General features: G+C 44.7%; 1 protein-coding gene across 5 annotated transcripts in view; it reads left to right on the top strand.

Annotated features, from left to right (window-relative positions):
- The window catches only part of PBX1 (PBX homeobox 1), a 336,111-nt gene that overhangs the window by 228,325 nt on the left and 93,744 nt on the right, over positions 1–14,042 (top strand). For all 5 annotated transcript variants that reach the window (XM_061399877.1, XM_061399888.1, XM_061399869.1 and 2 more), the window contains 2 exons: positions 6,445–6,689; positions 13,046–13,236. In XM_061399877.1, coding sequence (XP_061255861.1) covers positions 6,445–6,689; positions 13,046–13,236 — 436 coding nt within the window. The remainder of the gene's footprint in view (positions 1–6,444; positions 6,690–13,045; positions 13,237–14,042) is intronic.

Here is a 14,042-nt window from a genome sequence, read left to right as displayed (position 1 = left end):
TTTCCTTCTCTAGGGGATCTTCCCAACCTGGGGATCGAACCCAGGTCTCCCGCATTGCAGGCAGATACTTTAACATCTGAGCCACCAGGGAAACTCTGGTCTAAACTGTAACTGGACCAGAGGGAGAAGGAGCGAATATATAAGGAGCTGGCTGCCTTACGAACAGGATCGTTGGAGAGCCCATCCTGCAGCCTTCCCTCCTGCACTCTTTCTCATACATTAGGAGATGCTCAAATAGCTACTCAGTGCCAGAGGCACTGTGAGGTCATAGGGGGATACATAGATGGAGGATAGATCATGACAGCTTTTCAGAACTTCACAGCCTTGCTGGCGAGGTGGCCGGTGTGACGGTGGTGGTTCTGAGATGCGCTATGTCTGTGGTGCAGATAGTATTAATACTTGCTTGGTGGCTCAGTGGCAAGGGAGCTCATTTCCAGCTATTATCTGGGTAGGTTTCTTGAGAAAGGCTGAATGGAGATTTGAAATAGGATGAGATTGTGGTAAGTGGATTTTTCTGTCTGAGAGGGGAGAGGGCATTCTATCACATGGCTCAGTGGCTCTAATCATGATGGTCTTATTGGCAGAAAGAAGTAATTGAAGAAGACCAGCTTTGGAGGAAATTTTAAGGAAATTAAGAGGTCAGTAGGAAGAACTTCCTCCCTTCCCCACCTCATGTCTGGTTGTTTTCTGCCTTGCACGTCAGCCACAACCTGAGCATCAAAAGACTATGTGTGTGTGTGTGTGTGTGTGTGTATACATGCCCACATATGCAGAATTGAAAGCACATCCACTCGATTACCACTGGTGACAGAATCTTAATGTTATAGTAGAGGATAAAGTGTGTAAGAGTTAAAGACCTAGATTCTAGTTGTGGCTTGTCCCATTTGCTTTGGTTTTGGGGAAATTGCTCTGCCTTTGTAATCTTCAGTTATCTGCTATCTAAGTTTGTAATATTACTTCATGTTCTATAAGGTGATGCAATTCATTGTGCACAAGTACTTTCTGAACAAATAAAAGGTCTAACTGTGATATTTTCAGGAAACAGGCACTTTGCTCTATTTTTAAAAAATGCAAGGACAGCGTATTTTTGTCCCGTACTTCTGTCCAAAGTTCTGACCCCCTGGAAGATAGCAGAGCAGGGTTGGGAGGTGAGTCTGGGAGAGCTTCACTATCCCAGCTTTTCTGGTCGTATGTACTGAAGACCAGTTCATAGACTGTGGAAAACCTGCATGGAAGCTCAGTCTTGTGCCTTCAAATAAAGCAAAGAAATTGGCCAAAAAGCATGAGGGCTCCCATCCTGGAAACACCTCATGCCCTTTCCCAAACCACCTGTCTGCTTGCGTGCTAAGTCGCTTCAGTCATGTCCAACTCTTTGCGACCCTTTGGACTGCAGCTCTCCAGGCTCCTCTGTCCACAGGATTCTCCAGGCAAGAATACTGGCGTGGGTTGCCATGCCCTCCTCTAGGGGATCTTCCTGACCCAGGGATCAAACCTGTGTCTCTTATGTCTCCTGCACTGGCAGGCGCCCCCTGGGAAGCCCAGAAGACCCACCTGTCTGTTGACTTTCCATCATCTCTCTGTCAGCCCAGCTTTGGGTCCCTGAACGGCTGTCCAAATTTGAAGACGACCCTCTCAGTAGATATGCCCTCTTCCTCTGCTGCCTGCTCCACCCTTGGAAACATGAATCTCAGCAGGGGCATTTCCCCCAGCACTAAAAAAACCTGGGGACTGGAAACAGCCGCCCTCCTAGCACAACCGGTCCTTGGTGAAGAAAGAGTGCCCTCTAGTGGGCTTTGTCTGGAGCTGCTCTAGATCGGTGTCAGGGCTCAGCCAAGGACAAAACAACCCGCTTGCTGCCCTCCTGCCAAGGATCTTGAAGCTGCCTTTGGGTTTGGTTTGTTTTTCTCCGCGTGTGAAGAAACAAAGAAAGAACAGCAGGAGACCAGTTGTGAGAGCAGCCCCGACTGTGCTGTGACAGCCTTCTTATCTTGGGAGGTTCACCAGAGAATTAACCCCAGGGCCAGTGATGGCAGCAAGGTAGATGGTGACATCGGATGCTTTTTAAAGGGCCTGTGACAATTTCTGTATACATCACTCACCTGTCTTGACCGGTCTCTTATATAAGGGGTTAGATTTGTGAGAAGGAAACTCCTTCTTTAAGAATGATTACCGAAAGGGTTAAATATCTTGTTGTGTGACCCTCTTTGCAGAGCAAATCCACTGCAGTTGATTTTATTTTTGGTAATGGAAGTGTACAAATCTCAGTATTAAAATCCTGTATGTACTGGCATAAACAGGGTTTTTTACCCTTTAAACCTGAGTAAAAGCTGTTGGGCTGGGGAGCAAAGAGGGGAGGAGGCGAGGGAGGCTGCGGGGCTCCCATCAGGGGAGCAGGAACCTGATCACATGTGATGGTTGCTGGATTAGGTAACAGCTCCGCTGGTTGAAATTGGATCTTGGAGGATGAGTGTTAACATCTCTGGTGTCCTGGTGAAAGGTTCATTTGAGACTTGCGTGGTGCCACAGAGATAAAAAAAGGAGCTTTTAAATAATCATTTTGTCTCCTATTTGGCAGAGTGCTGGCTTCAAGCAGTAAATAGGTAGCGTCACTTTGGCTTAGACGTATTGGCCTTTTCATTTATTTATTTAATGTTGGTGGGATTTTTTTTAACTCTCTAGCTGAACAGCCTTCCGTATCAGTGAATCCCAACACCTGTCTTTATAGTGGTACCTTCAGATCCTGCTCCTTTTGGGCAGAGATCTGTCCATGCTGTGTTGTTTACTGGTCCGGGCCTCGTCGTGGCACACATGCGTAGCCCAAGACCCTCAGAACCAGAATCTCCTGTGTTAGACAGTGGAAGAGGAAGGTTTTCTTTTGTTTATGTTGCGTGTGTGTGTGTGTGAGAATAGTTTTGGTGGTGGTGGTTCTGATACATACTCTGAAGTTTCTGTTTTCATAATGATTTGAGTTTAATTTGAGTGGTATAATTTGAAGAGGACTGTTGGGTTTGTTTTTCCTATTTTTTCTGTTCTTTTATTTTTTTCAAATCTCTGGTTTGGAGCCAATTTATGTGTCCTGAACTCTAAGGATTAATGCAAGCAAGATGTATTTCATTTCTATCACACCTATTCCTTCTTGGCCACATTTGGAAACCTATTAAATTAAATCTTAGTGAATCCAAATTTCTTTTTAAAGAGTATTTGTTTCCAGGATTCATCAAATGATACAAAAGCTAAGCAAAAGGATAACCCTTTCCTGTGTGTGTATGTGTGTTTTTTTGCCCTACTAAATGTCTCCAGTAGTATAGATTAGGGCTTTACCCTCTGCGACTGTCCTGGGACTTCTTTGGTGGGTAGAGGGTTACAGGGTCTCCTTTCAGTGTCCTTGGCAGCTTTAGCATTTCCTTTATTTCATTTAAAAGCAGTTAGATTTTAAGATCAAGAAAAACATTAAGTAGGTAGGTGTGCAGCCTTGGTGTGGACAGTTCATGCTTCCCATGGATTGTTTAAAAGAAAAAGTGAGGCATGGATGTGGGTGCAACTGAGAAGGGCTGGAAAGGGAAAATATTCTTTGAAGTAAATACTGGACACATGGGAAGTACTAGTAGTAATGTGACCACCTGGTCACCTACCTCATACCTGGATGAATCAGTACCAGCACTTTGTTCTGTGTCTGCCTGACTCCTTTTCTGTCTCATTCTTTTCAGAACAAATGAAATTTTGCTAGAGGAATAAGTTAATGGGGTGTGTGAGTTGGTCTCAGGTCCGATCATCCTTACCATCGCCTCAATAAGGCAGTGTGTAGGTAGCCCCAGTAAAGTATATCCTCACGGGTTGATGTTATTCTCTTTTACTTTGCTACACTGTTGAGAGCTGTCAGTGCTGGATCTGTCAGGAAGAATTGTTTGGGAGTGATGAGGAAGAGCCGCTTGGAGGCGTCACGGCCCGGCTCAGATGCCACCAGCCTCAGCATCCTGAGGAGGTTTCCCATCGGCCGAGGTCTGTGGCCTCTTCTGGAGCGTATTGGTCATGGGATTCCAGAGAGTGGATTAGTGTCAAATTTTGCCCCAGTACCAATTTTTTAATGATTAAGTAAAAGTGCCACAATTACCAAATGGCTCAGAGGTGATTCTTTTTTCACTCTTAAATGACCCATAGGTATTTTGTTGATAAAGCAATTAAAATTCATTCGATGAAATTCACTGGGGAAACGTCCATAAACCCCACACACTAATGTCCTCGGCGGGAAGCATTCACTGGGCTGTACAGGTGAGGAAGGAGAGGCCCCAGGGCTCCAACACCATCTGCTTGGGGGGCCACGTTCTTCTCGCCGCCACCCCACACCTTTAGGGGCTGGCATTCAGGAAACGGTTGCAGCATTCATTTCCTTTCTTAAGGAAATCTTTGTTAGTGGTGATATGTTCTTCTGAGGACTTTGAAGATTGGAGTAAATAAGTTCAAGGAACTGAATAACATGATTAAATCTTTCTTATTCTGAGACCAGGGGGATGATTTCCCATGTAAGTCTTCTGAGTCTGCAAAAGAAGGATTTCATTGGAAAAATGTCCACAAAATTAAACTCCACAATCCTCTAACCTTTGCTGTCACCAGTATAGCAATTTTATGTTACTGCAGCAGAACATTAAAAATTCAGTTGCAAGAGGAGAGCCTGGGTCCTGAAGTGTGGGCTCTCCCTGTATCCTTCTTTCCTGCCAGCTAACCCCCTTCCCCACCGACTCCTGTTGCCTCCTCCTGTCTTTCCTCACTCCCTCAAGGGGTACGTGTGTCTACCCCGGGCCTTTAAACTGCTGCCCCGGGCCACATGCTTGACTGTCCACTTGACTGCCTCATTCACAGAAGCGATGCTGCCATTTTCCTTTAGCACAGGACTCGGGCTTTCCTTTGAAACAACTTTCAAGGTTGCTTCTTGGCAGACCTGTTAGAAGCCAGGAGCATGTGGGCACAGCCAGCAGTTATGCTGGTATTACAGGTGATGGAATGCCCCGAACGTCTCCATGTCCCCTCGGATTGAGCTCAGATCCACCTTTCCTGTCACAACCCCGTGGGGCTGCCTTGCTGAGGGTCGAGAGGCAGCTGCACCTGTCACTGTCCCCGTGGGGCTCACCAGATGTATCCTGGCCAGAAACAGTTCTAGACTCTGTGCTGTGCTATTGCTCACCAATATATATACCCACCCGGCCCCCTGGACTCTGGCATCTCCACCCCCAGGATTCGAACGAGCAGAGTCTGCTTCTTCTCTACCTTTAGTTACATCCCTCCTTCCCTACTCTGCCTCAGTTTTTTGTTTTTTTTTTTAATTAGATACCCTTTTCGTGTTCACTCTCAACAAAGACTTGGCTGCTGACGACTAAACTGGGTTTAGATGAGTGATTTACTTTATGGCGGGTTGTATGGCGGTAGTAAAACGAGACTGCCTAGCTCTTCCACTGGTTTACTAAATCACTTGATCTCTTTCAGTCCAAATCACCCCTTCATGCCCCGCAAATGGTCGTGGGGGGTTAATAAAAAGGAGCCTTTCGTGGAGCCAAGCCTCCTTCATCCTATCCGAACCCCAGCTTCTCTGAATCCCTGAGGCAGCTTGTTTAAAGGACCTCGCCCTTGTTTGTACCAGGACGGAGCTCTTACCACCCGGAATAAATTGATCTCAGTTTTGGAAAATAGAAATCCCTAGTCCAGAGCAGAGGTCTTCACACTTTACTCAAATTAACTGAATTTGCCTGACTTAGGTTATTTTGGAAATGAAAACTTAGGCTGATCCAATATCATAAAGTCAATGAGTATAAAAACTTTGTAATAACAAACTCACAGAAAATCTAAAATTAGAAATGAGAAAAGAAATGCTATTCCTTGAACTAAAATTTAGCAGTTTGGGGATGAAGGTGAAAATTATATTCTGTTATAATTTTTTTTTTTTCGTGGATTTGAAATTTCTTTCTTTGTGGTAAAATAGACATAACAAAACTTAGCATGGTAACTGTTTTTGAGTGTACAGTTCAGTGGCGTTACGTACATTCACATTGCTGGGCAGCCATTACCACCATCCATTTCAAGAACTGTTTCATCTTCCCAAAATGTAACTTCCCAAAATGTAATGTTCATTGCTAGTTCCTTATTACCCACTTCTCCCAGCCTGTGGTACCCACAGGTCTATTTCCTGTCTCCATCAGTTTGACTGTTCTAGGCACCTCATATAAGAGGAGTATCATTAATTTCAGGAACAAATCAAATCTCTCCTTGTATTTTCTTGTCCTCCCATCCCTCTCTTTTTCCAGCCCTCTGCACGCCCATTGCTCAGATGCCTTTTTGTTAAGTGATTTGAGACTTCTTCAGCCAAATCATGTATTGGGAGTTTTCTGTTGTTTTTAAATGTTACTCCGTTGGGTTACTGTCAACACCTCCCCACTCTTTTCTATCTCCCTGCAGTTTTGAGTATCCGGGGAGCCCAGGAAGAGGAGCCAACAGACCCGCAGCTGATGCGACTGGACAACATGCTGCTGGCCGAGGGGGTGGCGGGGCCCGAAAAGGGCGGGGGCTCAGCGGCGGCGGCGGCGGCGGCTGCTGCTTCTGGAGGCGCTGGTTCCGACAACTCAGTGGAGCATTCCGATTACAGAGCCAAACTCTCACAGATCAGACAAATCTACCACACGGAGCTGGAGAAATACGAGCAGGTATTCACAGCCATGTGGGGTCTGGGCCCCCCAGCCCTTTAGGGCAGGGTGGAGAAATCATGAAACTCCGAGCTAGGAGGGGTCAGAGACAGGCAGCCTTTCCTGGAGATTGCCGTCCGGGATCCAGTGTTTCTGGCCTCCCCGCAGAGCCACTTGTTGAACTTGAGCCCATCAAGTCCAGGGTCTCCACTGTTGAAAACTCAGGCAAACTGGAGATAAGATCATTTTAAAAAATAGTTTAAAAAATAGTTTTAACTGATGATTTTAGGAAACTGAGTCTATATACAGAAACAGTCCCTGGCACTCCAGAGTGCTGTCCCTTGGCATGCAGCTCTGGGGCTCTCGGTGTTACAGTCATGAGCAGAGTCACCAGGTGAGCTGGGGAGGTGTGTGTGTGGGGGTCCTCTGGGCCCTGTGTGCTCATTAATTAGGATGCCTCACCACCAGTGCTCATGGAAGCCTGTGGGAACGGGTACTAAAACCTGGCCTTAAATTCCTTCACCCTACCCAGATTAGTTCAAATGGAAGTCCATCATACTCTGACTTTTATATATAGTATATAATATGATACACATCTCCCTCTATAAAAAAAGTAGAGGGTCTCAGGGGACCCCTGGAAGTAGACAAAATTGAATTCCAGCCCTGACACGCTACTGGTGGTCTGTGGGATCCAGTGGTCCACATTCTCTACCTCAGTAGCTGGTAGTATTCAGCAAAGAGCTGTGGATTTGGAGCCTAAGCTATCAGAGAGCCATAAAAAAAAATCATATGAAGGAAAAGCTTAAAAAACGCTTTAAGTCATAAAACAGTATATAGATGTTGTATGGTATTCTAATTGTAACAACACCCCTCTCTACTAGAGTGCCCCCCACCACACACATGAATTTAAATGTCAATATTGTTTCCTCTGGTCAGTATGAGCAACATTATTTTACTAGGGGTCCTTTCACATCAGGATTTCCTCCCATTATTTAGCTGACATTAGTTGGTTGTCATATTGTTGGATGTGACATTGTCCTGAAATTCTAAGTTTAACGTACTTTCATAGAATTGTTAGATTTCTGTCTTTCTTTCTTTTTTAAGAATCATGGAAGAAGAGGGAGAAAAAAAATCAAAATGTAGAAGACCCTGTACCGTCCACTTAGGACAGTCTAAGTAAAAGGCAAATGCAAACTTAATAGAATATATAAATTTTAAAATAGAAATAGGCATTTTAAAATTTAAAGTGAAAGTTTCATTATTGCACTCCTATCTACCTTTGAAATGGATTTCTACAAAGTCTCTTCTTTTATGAGGGAAAAGATTACTATGAAGCTGGAAGCCAAGTGTGGTGAATTTCAGCCAAAGGCAGGTGTAGGGAGGTGTCAAAGGGAGCAAAACAAAAGTCATTTTGTGGTAAGAACCTGTGGATCATCACCCTCGACCCTCTTGGGGAAGAAACATTCTTATCATGATGTAGACTCTTGTAGATATTTTACCAGACCCCAGGAGAGGTTCAGCTCAGGTAAGCTGGCGGATCCATGACATTCCCCACCTGGGCCATCATGTTAGAGTTCACAGCCTGCCCCAACCTAGGGCGTAGTTTGGGAAGACTCACGGGGACATTTTCTGTAAAGGTCCCTAGCTAGCCACTTGGGTCTTCCTCCCCATGCTTTTCCCATTGTACCTTCACCACTAAGCTTGGTCTCTGGCATAACAACCTGTCTAGACCTGGTTTCCAGGTCGTGTTAGTTGCTCAGTCGTGTCCAACTCTTTGCAACCCCATGGACTGTAGCCCACCAGGCTCCTGTGTCCATGGAATTCTCCAGGCAAGAACACTGGAGTGGGTTGCCATTCCCTTCTCCAAGGGATCTTCCCAACCCAGAGATAGATCGAACCCGGGTCTTCTGTATTGCAGCTAGATTTTTTACCATCTGAGCCACCAGGAAACTCCAGGGGTGCAAAGAATGTGGCTTCCTCCCAAACCTACAACTGAGATGGATATTAGGCTGGATGGTGTTAAAAACTAGCTTTATTTGTAGCTCAGATTGCCAGCAACAAAGAAGAGCAGACTGTCTTCTTGATTTAACGCCCCCCCCACCCCGCCTTGTTACTCTTCCATCTTCTTCCAAAATATCTAAAACACTTTTATCAACCTAACTGCACTTCTTCCAGCACTTTTATGGCTGTCATCATCTCCATTCTGATACAGGTGAGGAAACGGAGGTCAGAGAGGTTAGATGATATATCTGGGTCACACATCCAAGGAGGAACAGATTACCCGGGAATCTAGATTTGGACCTTTAGCCCAAGGCTGTTATTGGAGCAATACCCAGCTCCACTTAATATGGAACGAGTGTGGGTGTCTGTAGACAGTGAAGTAACTGGCCTGTCCTCTCTGGTACTTTCATGGAATAGATTGATGCTCTCTAAGAGAGACTAGTGATAAAAATACTCTCCTTGAGAAACTTCTCATAGATACCTACGTATTCTGAATAACAACAATGCTGGAAATTGGGAACTTAAACTGTATCCGTTTTGCTGATGGCTGGGGCTGTACTCCCTCTGTTACTTGTTTGGTCTGAAATGACCCAGACCTGAAGTCTGCAGGCTCAATGGTAGGGTTAATGGCTACCAGGAGGATTTACATCAACATGCGTCTCCCACAGCTGCTGCGCCAGTGTCCCATCCCTGCGGCAGGCCGCTGTCGACCCACCCCTCCGCAGGAGACCCTCAGACATTCACAGGCAGGTCTAGTTCAGTCTCGTGTGGGATCACGTTAGGTCAAGGTGGTAGTAGTAGTCTGAATTTATTATTCTTAAGAAGTACTAAGAAATTATTTCCTTATTTCTTTGGGCATTTTCTGGGTAGGAACTGAATACTGTTTAACACGCTGTGTGCTTAATAATTTATTAATATTAGTTGTATTGTTAATTAGAGTAAATGGCAGATTGTGAGGAAATTATGCCATTAACCTTCTAGCTAGTAAGTCTGAAAGATAGATCTTCTTCATTTTTTCTGTAAGCATTCCTCACGGGACCTTTTTAAAAAATAGGAAACCTTAGTAAAAATGTCAGTCTCTTAATAATACCTAGGTGGTTGCTGGATTGACTATTTAAGAGTCGATTCTGTTGTTTTGATTTGTTTTGTTTTTAGTTTGGTGATGATAGATAACCAGAGCATCAATTAGCTCTCCAGTAATTAACTACAGTAACCCTTCTCACCCTTCCCACTCATCCTGTGCTCCCTCCCTAACCCCCACCAAAAAGACCTGAATCAGCCATTGTTTCACCCTGAGGTTATTAGATAAAGAAGGCTTCTAGTGACTTGGATTAGAAAGAAAGGAAGGAAACTGTTTTCTTCATTAAAAAGTGTTGTTAAACACCTTTTCAGCCGATCTTGTCTGTAGCTGAAGTATTTAAGAGCTAGCTAAAAAAAAAAAAAAAAAGCTGGCATATTTTGATAGATAAAACCAGGATATCAGAAAACTGAATTTTCTTCCAAGTGCTATTCAAAAAAAACAAAAAAAGATGCTCTTGTAGCTTTGCAGAGTTCTTCAGTTTTTGTAAGTAACACTGCCAGGACATTGACAAGGCTTAGTCTCCAAGGCTGAACTGGGGTGGGTTAAGTAGTCCTTTCACAGCCAAGGAAGTCTTAAGATCCCAGTTATATTCCTTGCTGAAACTGGCAGCCAAATCCAGTTTGAAAGACTTAGAGATGAAGATGAGCTGAAGAGAGTGCAGGAAGGAAGCTTCAATTTTAGGATTAAATTGCTTATACTAAGCAAGATTTGTGAAGAGCTTCTCTTGGGTCAGCTGCTCCTCGAAGTGCCCTTGCCCTGGAACCCGGGATGTCGCCAGAGGCAGCTGGAGGGGTCGCTCCAGAAGGTGACTGTCTTTAGGACAGCCTTCAGCAGTCTCCTTGTCACAGAAACCTTCAGCCTGCGAGGGTTCTATTTAATTAATTAATCACTCTTACTCCCCATCCCATCGGGAAAACCTGGCCTCCCTGGAGTAGTGCAGCCTCTGAAGGTGCTGAGCTTGGGGAACTGAGGAGGAGGCCTGGGTAGTTCAGGTCCTGGAAAATTGTGTTCTGCCCATCTAAATGGACTTGGAGTTCCTGTCTGTTGTCTGTCGTGTGTTCCCAAGCAGTTGTTGAGCAGCTGCCCTGCTGCACCTCAGCAGTGGGTGAAAAGACTCCACTGTCTGTTTAGGGCAGGGCAGAAAGGGGCCCAGCATCCAATGCCGTGAATAAACACCAGATATCGTGAGTATTTTTATTCACTGTAATGAAGCACATTATTAGCTGAGTACTGTGGCTTCCCAGCAGAGAGGGTGTGCGCCTGACAATAGCTCCTTCACGTCCAGCCCCTCCTCACTTTGAACCCCCACCAAGTCGGGGGCGGGTGGGGGGGTAGGGCCTGCAGCCCAGAGGGGGATGCTTGCAGCATACCTCCCCGCCATCCTTCTCCAAGGCCTCACAGACTTCCAGCCAACTCGCTGCCAGGCTTTATTTTCCTCCCTTTGTTGTACAGCTTGGGGGTGAAGGGGCTGTTTAAGTTGGGGAGAGATGAAGCTTATAATAAGATCTTGTGTTTATGTAGCAATTTTCATAGTAAGGGCAAAATGCTCTATGGACCTGATCTTCTGTGGATTTCATCTTCAGCATATATATACATGCAGAGTGGAAAGAAGCTATTTGTGACCCCGTTTATTTGTTCCACGAGGGAAACCGAAGCCTGGAGAGGGTTGCCCCATTGTAATCATATGCTGGGTTACTGAGTTACCTATACTTTAAAAAGATAATAAAGACACACTCTATGGCCAGACACACAGTAACTCATCTTGTCCTCACCACATTCTTTGAGGTACTGTCCTCATTTCACAGATAGGAAAGAGAAGGCACAGGGGTCTTACATGACTAACCAAAGCCCCACAGTGAAGTGAGTTCCTGGGCAGGGTGTGAATGCAGGCGGTCTGTGCTCTTAGCTGCTGCCCTGTTCACGTGAGTGATTTACTCCATCCACAGGTCACCGTACAAGGAGTGTAAGGATTGCTGGCCTTGCTAAAGGGGTAGGAATGATTAAATCCACTCTTGGACGAATAAAGCAAGGCGCTGAGTAGTGAAAGCAATTGCCCACATACTCATGGAGACAGGGTCAAAAACCAGCCTTCCCAGCCCCCAGTGTAGACACTGGGGTATGTCTGCTGATGTATCTTTGGCCAGCAAACCTCGAAGGATTTCAAGAAATGAACAGTGAATGTGTTACTGTTCCTACATAACTGACAGCTGTGAAGAGCTTTGTGTTCTTAAAAACAATAGCAGTGTGGCTTTAGCATTAATGAACATGATTCTGTGGTATTAAGTTGGACACTTTTGAGTCCTTAGGTCTTCAACCTTCAGAGCATCAGCTTGCCTTTCTTGCTAACAAATTTTCCACAGTTTTCCAACACTGCTGCGAGTTAAGTGTGAGTAGATATTTTACTGAATGTTCCTTAAGAAAACTAGACTACAATGATAAGTAATAGTAACTAAAAGAAAGGGCAGTGGTGTTCCAAGGAGCAAGTTCAGAGTCTGGGAAAGAACAGACCCCCTGGCCTGGTTCAGGGAGTCTTCAGGCTGCTTTTTGCTGGGGGCCTTCATCTCTTGGGCACAGTTTTCCCAACTGTAAAATAAGGAGGTGGGAAAAATGATCTCCAGTTTCACTTCCAGAGCTGATAGTATATTGGTCTATAACCTTAGAGTTTTCTCTCTGCAGAGGTATTTCCTAAATCCTCTAAATCATGTTTTGAATTTGTTTCTATACAGATTCCCTTTGTGTTATAGACATAGAGGATTTTCAGAAGACCAGCATAGGAAGGAGTTCTTATGTTACAAGTAGAAGTAGATTAATGAGAATCTCACAGAAAAGTCATCAGAGCTTTTAACTCAGTGATTCCATTCTTTGGACTCTTTATGCCAAGTTGAATATTTGGAAGCTTTAGCATAACAGAAGTAAGGGCAAATCAAAAAGTTTTTTGATGCTGTATTTGACTTCAGACTCTCTTTAGCTGTTAACATGGGAGTGAAGGGTTGTGAAGTTTTATACTAATATACATGTTCTCATCTTTCATAATAGTAAACTCAAGAAAAAAATTGATTTTGAAAAACTATTGTAAATTTTCTTCTCCCCTTTAAAAAAATCCACATAGTGATGAAAATTATAATCAAATGGGCTGAAAAGGGTTTCTGGGTTTGTTTGTTTTATTTATTTATTTTTGGACAAAATGCCACAAGCTAGCCCAATTTTCTTTCCTTGTACACGTCTCTAGAAAGACCTGCTCAGCCTCACAGCCAGGACCCTTACCACACCCTGTGTCTGTCCTCCTCCGTTCCAGGCATGTAACGAGTTCACCACCCATGTGATGAACCTCCTGCGAGAACAAAGCCGGACCAGGCCTATTTCCCCAAAGGAGATCGAGCGGATGGTCAGTATCATCCACCGCAAGTTCAGCTCCATCCAGATGCAGCTCAAGCAGAGCACGTGTGAGGCCGTCATGATCCTGCGTTCCCGGTTCCTGGATGCGCGGTGAGTCCCCAGGAGAGGCCTGTCCTTTGGGAGAACCACTGATTCAGGGTTAGAATCCAAGCTGGCCCTCTCCAGAGGCTCCGTTGTCAAGGCTCCGTTCAAGGCTGAGCCAAGTAGTAGCCTGAGAAAGGTCAGGGAAAGGAAGGCTGCAAGGGTGGATAGCCATGGGTTTTATACAGCTCCAGGAAAATGTGGGAATGGGATATTTTTTATGGCCACTGCTACTTACTCTGCATGAGAAACAGGATGATTTAGCTACAGGGACAGAACAAGCAGGACTTTTTGTTTTCATACCATTAGTGGCCTCTTTCACAGGAATAGGTTGTAACTATAAGCCCGTAGAAGGCTAGCCAGATATTGCAATGACATCTTTTCTTCAAGAAAGATGGTTCCAGGTGAGAGCTGGGAATCTCTGCCACACTTTATGTTGGCACAGAGGGCACCTAGTTGGCTTCAACAAATATTTATAACTAGATTATCATGTGTCATACTCTGGGCTGAGTTTTAGGGGCACAAAAATGAAGAAGACATGGTCCCTTGGGCGTGGAGGGCCAAGGGACTGGTCTCACATGAGCCAGATTTTCAATCAAGATTTAAAATTTTCTGACACTAACGTGTGACCTAAGTTGTGAGTTCAAAGAATCCAGTTGAAACCATGGATAGAAAAGTCCTTTAGGACAAAAACTAAAACTATAGAACAGACAGTCTTTGTCCCACTACTCTCTACACTGGTGGATTTGTGAAAATCCTTTTGATTTCTTTGGCTTCTGTTATCCAGCCTGTAAGATAGTGCTAGTCATGTCTTT

This window comes from Bos javanicus, chromosome 3 (assembly GCF_032452875.1).
Source record: "Bos javanicus breed banteng chromosome 3, ARS-OSU_banteng_1.0, whole genome shotgun sequence".
NCBI classification, from domain to species: Eukaryota; Metazoa; Chordata; class Mammalia; order Artiodactyla; family Bovidae; genus Bos; species Bos javanicus.
This window is presented reverse-complemented; position numbering and strand designations above follow the sequence as displayed.